Here is a 7,901-nt window from a genome sequence, read left to right on the forward strand (position 1 = left end):
CAAGAAGGTAGATGAGGGCAGTGCGGTTGATGTTGTCTACATGGACTTTAGCAAGGCCTTTGACAAGGTACCGCAGGGTAGGTTGTTGCATAAGATTGAACCAGGGCAGGACTCACTCAGTTAATGGTCGGGGAGAGTTACAGAACAGAGAGATCGAGGGGGACAGGTTCAGAGCTCATTGAAAGTGGGGGACAGAGCGGTGAAGAAGGCATTCGGCATGCTTGGTTTCATCGCTCAGAATACAGGAGTTGGGACGTCTTGTTGAAGTTGTACAAGACATTGGTAAGGCCCACACTTGGAAATACTGTGTACAGTTCTGGTCACCCTATTATAGAAAGGATATTATTAAACTAGAAAGAGCGCAGAAAAGATTTACTAGGATGTTACCGGGACTTGATGGATTGAGGAGAGGCTGGATAGACTGGGACTTTTGTCTCTGGAGCGTAGAGGGGTGATCTTATAGAGGTCTATAAAATAATGAGGGGCACAGATCAGTGAGATAGTCAATATCTTTTCCCCAAAGGTAGGGGAGTCTAAAACTAGAGGGTGTAGGTTTGAGGGGTGATCTTATAGAGGTCTGTAAAATAATGAGGGGGCACAGATCAGCGAGATAGTCAATATCTTTTCCCCAAAGGTAGGGGGGTCTAAAACTAGAGGGTTTAAGGTGAGAGGGGAGAGATACAAAAGTGTCCAGAGGGGCAATTTTTTCACCCAGAGGGTGGTGAGTGTCTGGAACGAGCTGCCAGAGGCAGTAGTAGAGGCGGGTACAATTTTGCCTTTTAAAAAGCGTTTAGACAGTTAGATGGGTTTGATTTGATTTGATTTATTCTTGTCACGTGTATCAGGATACAGTGAAAAGTATTGTTTCTTGCGCACTATATAAAGCATACCGTTCATAGAGAAGGAAAGGAGAGGGTGCAGAATGTAGTGTTACAGTCACAGCGAGGGGGTAGAGAAAGATCAGCTTAATATAAGGTAGGCCCATTCAAAAGTCTGACAGCAGCAGGGAAGAAGCTGTTCTTGAGTCATAGAACATAGAACATAGAACACTACAGCACAAACAGGCCCTTCGGCCCACAAGTTGCTCCGATCACATCCATAGCTACCAAGCCATCGAACTATCTGTAACTCCCGATCCCATTAGATCCCATATACTCATCCAGAAGTCTTTTAAAAGACCCCAGCGAGTTCGCCTCCACCACCACCGACGGCAGCCGATTCCACTCACTCACCACCCTCTGAGTGAAAAACTTACCCCTGACATCTCCTCTGTACCTGCTCCCCAGCACCTTAAACCTGTGTCCTCTCGTAGCGACCATTTCAGCCCTGGGAAACAGCCTCTGAGAATCCACCCTATCTATTCCTCTCAACATTTTATAAACCTCTATCAGGTCACCTCTCATCCTTCGTCTCTCCAGGGAGAAGAGTCCCAGCTCCCTCAACCTATCCTCATAAGGCATGCCTCCCAATCCAGGCAACATCCTTGTAAATCTCCTCTGCACCCTCTCAATAGCTTCCACATCCTTCCTGTAGTGAGGCGACCAGAACTGCGCACAGTACTCCAAGTGGGGTCTGACAAGTGTCTTATAAAGTTGCAGCATTACCTCCCGACTCCTAAACTCAATCCCTCGATTAATGAAGGCCAGTACACCATACGCCTTCTTGACCACATCCTCCACCTGCGAGGCCGATTTAAGAGTCCTTTGGACCCGGACCCCAAGATCCTTCTGCTCTTCAACACAGCTAAGACTCCTACCCTTGATATTGTAGTCCTGCATCCCGTTGGTCCTGCCAAAATGGACCACTACACATTTATCCGCATTGAAGTCCATTTGCCACTTCTCCGCCCAGTCCTGCATCCTATCTATCGGTCAGTACGGGACCTCAGACTTTTGTATCTTTTCCCTGATGGAAGAACGTGGAAGAGAGAATGTCCGGGGTGTGTCGGGGGGGTCCTTGATTACACCGGCTGCTTTTCCCCGAGGCAGAGGGAAGTGTAGACGGAGTCAATGGATGGGAGGCTGGTTTGGGTGATGGGATTGGGGGCTACATTCACCACCCTTTTGTAGTTCCTTGCGGTCTTGGGCAGAGCAGGAGCCCAGACCGAGCTGTGATACATCCGGGAAAGGATGCTTTCTACGGGGGGGCATCTGTAAAAGTTGGTGAGAGTCGTAGCGGACATGCCAAATTTCCTTAGTCTCCTGAGATAGGATAGAGGTGGAGTGGCTTTTCCCGCTCAGAAAGGACAATAGGACTAGAGGGCACAGCCTCAAGATAAGTGGGGGGGTGGGGGGCGCAGTTTAGAACGGAGTTGAGGAGGAACTTCTCCACTCAAAGGGTGGTGGATCTCTGGAATTCTCTGCCCGTTGAAGTGGAGGAGGCTGCCTCGCTGAATATTTTTAAGACGCGGGTTGATGGGTTTTTGATAAGCGAGGGGATTAAGGGTTATGGGGAAAGGGCTGGAAAGTGGAACTGAGCCACGACAGATCAGCCATGATCTTATTGAATGGCGGGGCAGGCTCGAAGGGCCAGATGGCCGACTCCTGCTCCTATTTCTTATCTTCTTATGAAAGTAGAGGGGGGGCTTTCTTAACTCTAAGAGGGATATGGGCAAGACATGGGTAATGGGATTAGCTTAGGGGTTGAAAAACAGAAGGGAGGGCATGGCGAAGTTGACCGAAGGGCCTGTTTCCAGCTGTAAACCTCCAGGACCTGGAACAACAGAGAGAGCTAGCGGTAAGGTTTATATTTTTTTCGTCCACTCTAACTTGACAAAACACCTTGAAATTGGGGTTTTATTGTGAATATTATTTCAAACACATTCATTTGCACTCATAAACAAAGAAACATTTCTCTAAAACCCCCCCAGATTCAACAGCCATCACCTCCCCCCACACACTGGGCTTGTTGTGGAGGTAGGAACTTTTATTCCAGCTCCCGGAACCTTTCTCCCGGGCTCTTTATCTCCGGGCTTCCGGGGGGGACCGCTTCTTGCGGGTTTCCCTCCCCTTGAGCGGCGATCGGAAGTTGACGCAACTTCCGGTTCCGGCGGGTCCCAGGTGCAGGCGCGCGAGAGGGGAAGCGTCACAAAGGGGGTGAGAGAGGGAGAGGGGAGCCCCAGGGTCCTAGAGCCCGACATCCAGTTCAGCCCAGACTGCAGCCCCAGAGTGTGTGGTCCCAGTGTGGAGCTGGGTGGTCCCACTGTGGAGGGGCTGGGGAAGTGTGTGGCCCCAGTGTGGAGCTGGGTGGTCCCACTGTGGAGGAGCTGGGGGAGTGGGTGGTCCCAGTGTGGAGCTGGGTGGTCCCACTGTGGAGGGGCTGGGGGAGTGGGTGGTCCCAGTGTGGAGCTGGGTGGTCCCACTGTGGAGGGGCTGGGGGAGTGGGTGGTCCCAGTGTGGAGCTGGGTGGTCCCAGTGTGGAGGGGCTGGGGGAGTGGGTGGTCCCAGTGTGGAGCTGGGTGGTCCCACTGTGGAGGGGCTGGGGGAGTGGGTGGTCCCAGTGTGGAGCTGGGTGGTCCCAGTGTGGAGGGGCTGGGGGAGTGTGTGGCCCCAGTGTGGAGGGGCTGGGGGAGTGGGTGGTCCCAGTGTGGAGCTGGGTGGTCCCACTGTGGAGGGGCTGGGGAAGTGTGTGGCCCCAGTGTGGAGCTGGGTGGTCCCACTGTGGAGGGGCTGGGGGAGTGTGTGGTCCCAGTGTGGAGCAGGGTGGTCCCACTGTGGAGGGGCTGGGGGTGTGTGTGGTCCCAGTGTGGAGCTGGGTGGTCCCACTGTGGAGGGGCTGGGGGAATGGGTGGTCCCAGTGTGGAGCTGGGTGGTCCCACTGTGGAGGGGCTGGGGGAGTGGGTGGTCCCAGTGTGGAGCTGGGTGGTCCCACTGTGGAGGGGCTGGGGGAGTGTGTGGTCCCAGTGTGGAGCTGGGTGGTCCCAGTGTGGAGGGGCTGGGGGAGTGGGTGGTCCCAGTGTGGAGCTGGGTGGTCCCACTGTGGAGGGGCTGGGGGAGTGGGTGGTCCCAGTGTGGAGCTGGGTGGTCCCACTGTGGAGGGGCTGGGGGAGTGGGTGGTCCCAGTGTGGAGCTGGGTGGTCCCAGTGTGGAGGGGCTGGGGGAGTGGGTGGTCCCAGTGTGGAGCTGGGTGGTCCCACTGTGGAGGGGCTGGGGGAGTGGGTGGTCCCAGTGTGGAGCTGGGTGGTCCCAGTACGGAGGGGCTGGGGGAGTGTGTGGTCCCAGTGTGGAGCTGGGTGGTCCTACTGTGGAGGGGCTGGGGGAAGTGTGTGGTGCCAGTGTGGAGCTGGGTGGTCCCACTGTGGAGGGGCTGGGGGAAAGTGTGTGGTCCCAGTGTGGAGCAGGGTGGTCCCACTGTGGAGGGGCTGGGGGAGTGGGTGGTCCCAGTGTGGAGCTGGGTGGTCCCAGTGTGGAGGGGCTGGGGAAGTGTGTGGTCCCAGTGTGGAGCTGGGCGGTCCCAGTGTGGAGCTGGGCGGTCCCAGTGTGGAGCTGGGCGGTCCCAGTGTGGAGCTGGGCGGTCCCAGTGTACGACCTCGGGACTGTGTGTTTGAGTGGGTGGTGGGGGGGGGGGTGGTTCCGTGTGTTTTGGGTTTGGGGGGGGCCTCTGGTTTGAGATACCAAAATAATTCCTAATGTCTCTCTGTCTCTGCCTCCCCATTCCCTCCCCCGGTCTCTCCCCGTCCCTCCCTCTGCCTCCCCCCCCCCCCAACCCCTCCCCGTCTCCCCCCCCCACAGGAGACGATGGCCTCGGAAGGGCCTGCAGAGCCGGGCCCAGCCCCCCCGTCCAGGAGGCAGTCGGAACGCGGGGCGCGGCGCCGGGAGCTGCTCGTCCGCCCCCAGTGCGGGGAGAGCTCCGCCCCTCTGGCCCGGGCCCCGGCCCACGCCCGCAGTGCCCAGCACCAGAGCAAGGAGGCGCCGGCGAGGCCCCCGGAGGAGGAGGAGGAGGAGGAGGACGGAGGAGCGGAGGCGGCGAGGGACGGAGGCGGCGAGGCGGAGAGGACCGGCCAGGCCGAGGGCGGGCCGGCGGGGAGGGGAGGCCCGGCCCGCCGCCACCCCTGCCCCGCCTGCGCCAAGGCCTACCGCACGGCCTCGGAGCTGCGGAACCACGCCCGCTCGCACAGCGGCGAGAAACCCTTCGGCTGCCCCCAGTGCGGCAAGGCCTTCGCCCGGGCCCGCTGCCTGAGGGTGCACGCGGCCCAGGCCCACGGGCCCCAGGAGGAGCCGGGCCCGGCCTCCCCCTCCCCCTCCTCCTCCTCCTCCGGCCCCCGGCCCTGCTGCTGCGCCCACTGCGGCAAGGCCTGCCCCAGCCCCGCCAAGCTGCGGGTCCACGAGCGCCAGCACACGGGCGAGCGCCCCTACGCCTGCCCCGAGTGCGGCAAGGCCTTCGCCGACCCCTCGGTGTGCCGCAAGCACCGGCGGGCCCACGCCGGCCTGCGGCCCCACGCCTGCTCGCACTGCGGCAAGGCCTACGCCGAGCTCAAGGACCTTCGCAACCACCAGCGGCGCCACACGGGGGAGCGGCCCTTCCAGTGCGCCCAGTGCGGCAAGGCCTTCGCCCGCTCCTCCTCGCTGGCCTGCCACCAGCGCATCCACGCCGCCGAGAAGCCCCACCGCTGCCCGGACTGCGGCAAGGGCTTCACCCAGCGGTCCTCCTGGAGCAACCACCGGCGCACCCACTCGGGGGAGCGGCCCTACCTCTGCGCCGCCTGCGGCCGCCTCTTCGCCGACCCCTCGTCCTTCCGGCGCCACCAGCGCTGCCACGCGGGCCTGCGCCCCCACCGCTGCGACCGCTGCCCCAAGAGCTTCCGGCAGCCGGCCGACCTGGCCCTGCACCGGCGCACCCACACCGGCGAGCGGCCCCACCCCTGCCCGGACTGCGGCAAGGCCTTCGCCGCCTCCTGGGACCTGAAGCGCCACCGGCTGGCCCACTCGGGCCACCGGCCCCACCCCTGCCCGGACTGCGGCAAGGCCTTCGCCGAGCGGGCCGCCCTCACCAAGCACCGGCGCACCCACACCGGCGAGCGGCCCTACCGCTGCGGCCTGTGCGACAAGGCCTTCGTGGTCTCCTCCAGCCTGCGCAAGCACGAGCGGGCCCACGCCCGGGCCCCCTGCCCCCTCTGCCCCGCCGTGCTGGAGGGCCGGGCCGCCCTGCGCCGCCACCAGAGGGCCCACCCGCCCGCCGACCCGCCCGGGCCCCCCCAGCTCCCCCGCCGCTTCCCCTGCCCCCTCTGCGGCAAGGCCTTCGCCGGGCGCTCGGGCCTGCGCCCGGCACCAGCGCACCCACCAGGCCGGCACGGAGGGGGAGGGGGGTGGAGGAGGAGGAGGAGGAGGTGGGGGTGGGGGTGGGGGGGAGGGCGGACCCTCCCCTCCCCGCCCGGCCGCCCCCACCCCGGAGGGGCCCACGGCCGCCGCCACCGCCGACGCCATGTTCCTCGTCGCCCCCGAGGCCAAACCGGGCCCGGCCGAGGCCCCCCCTCCTCCGCCTCGCCCCCCTCCTCCTCCTCCCTCCCCTCCCTCGTCCTCCTCCTGCCGTACCTGCCCGCCCCCCCGCCGGCCTCCGGCTCCAATTAGCCGAGGGTGACCTTCCTCCCCCTCCCCCTCCCCCCCAATCAACACTCTGGATAGGGCGAAGGGGAGTTGGGGGGGGGTTGGGAGGAGGTGCGCACGGATACGATAGATCCTTAGAGAATGCCAGTGGCCTTCCCCGACGCAGCTCTGCGGGGGGACCAGGGTCGTGCGGGGGTTGGGAGACGGGGGGCGGGAGAGATTGGCGAACGCAACCATCAGCGAGGTGTCAAATGCGAAGCTCCTGACCTCGAACCTGAAGACCAGATATCGACGGGGAAACGCTGCGATGTATATACACTGCTTGTGTGTGAATAAACTTGTAGACTCTCGCCCAGAGTGTGTCGTCTCTGTTTTTTGTTGATCCGGGCTACCGCGGGGAGTTGGGTGGGGGGGGTAGGGGGTGAGGTGGGGGGGAGGCTGCCGATTCCCGCATCCTACCCTCGATGCCGTCAACGTTTCAGATCCCACCTCTCTCTCAGTTCCTGGGTCGAATCTCCCCCCCTGCCACACATCTTGGTGGGGGGGGGGGGAGGGCAGCAAAAATTCTCTCCCCACCCTGCCCACGATCGCTCGCCGTGTGGAAATATGCCTCCAGTCACCTCTGTCGCTCCTGTTAACCCCTCGACTTGTTGGGGGAGGGGGGGGGGTGGGTGTGTGCGTATCTGTTCGATCGGTTCCCTGCCAATGGGAACAGTTCCTCCGCAACCCCACATCCCCCCACCCTCCCGTGATCTGGGAAACCTCTGCCCAAAGCCCCCCGTCGATAATCGAGCACTGCTGCCTCGCAGCGCCAGGGAGCCGGGTTCGATCCCCGGCCCCGGGTCACCATCTGGGCAGAGTCTACACATTCCCTCCCGTGTCTGCGTGGGTTCCCTCCGGGAGCTCCGGTTTCCTCCCACAGTCCAAAAGATGTGTAGGTTAGGGTGGATTGGCCGTGCTAAATTGTCCCTTAGTGTCCAAAGATGTGTAGGTTAGGGTGGATTGGCCGTGCTAAATTGTCCCTTAGTGTCCAAAGATGTGTAGGTTAGGGTGGATTGGCCGTGCTAAATTGTCCCTTAGTGTCCAAAGATGTGTAGGTTAGGGGGGATTGGCCGTGCTAAATTGTCCCTTAGTGTCCAAAGATGTGTAGGTTAGGGTGGATTGGCCGTGCTAAATTGTCCCTTAGTGTCCAAAGATGTGTAGGTTAGGGTGGATTGGCCGTGCTAAATTGTCCCTTAGTGTCCAAAGATGTGTAGGTTAGGGTGGATTGGCCGTGCTAAATTGTCCCTTAGTGTCCAAAGATGTGTAGGTTAGGGTGGATTGGCCGTGCTAAATTGTCCCTTAGTGTCCAAAGATGTG

At 61.3% G+C, this 7,901-nt stretch overlaps 1 protein-coding gene across 1 annotated transcript; it reads left to right on the top strand.

Annotated features, from left to right (window-relative positions):
• Positions 1 to 3,043: 3,043 nt before the first annotated feature.
• Positions 3,044 to 6,566, top strand: LOC145340348 (uncharacterized). Its single transcript, XM_080184805.1, has 2 exons — positions 3,044 to 3,095; positions 4,731 to 6,566. The coding sequence occupies exon 2, from the start codon at positions 4,737 to 4,739 to the stop codon at positions 6,564 to 6,566; it is 1,830 nt and encodes a 609-aa protein (XP_080040931.1). The 5' UTR covers positions 3,044 to 3,095; positions 4,731 to 4,736.
• The last annotated feature ends 1,335 nt before the right edge of the window (positions 6,567 to 7,901 follow it).

Source organism: Carcharhinus amblyrhynchos, unplaced genomic scaffold, assembly GCF_965287045.1.
Source record: "Carcharhinus amblyrhynchos unplaced genomic scaffold, sCarAmb.v2.hapA scaffold_949, whole genome shotgun sequence".
NCBI classification, from domain to species: domain Eukaryota; kingdom Metazoa; phylum Chordata; class Chondrichthyes; order Carcharhiniformes; family Carcharhinidae; genus Carcharhinus; species Carcharhinus amblyrhynchos.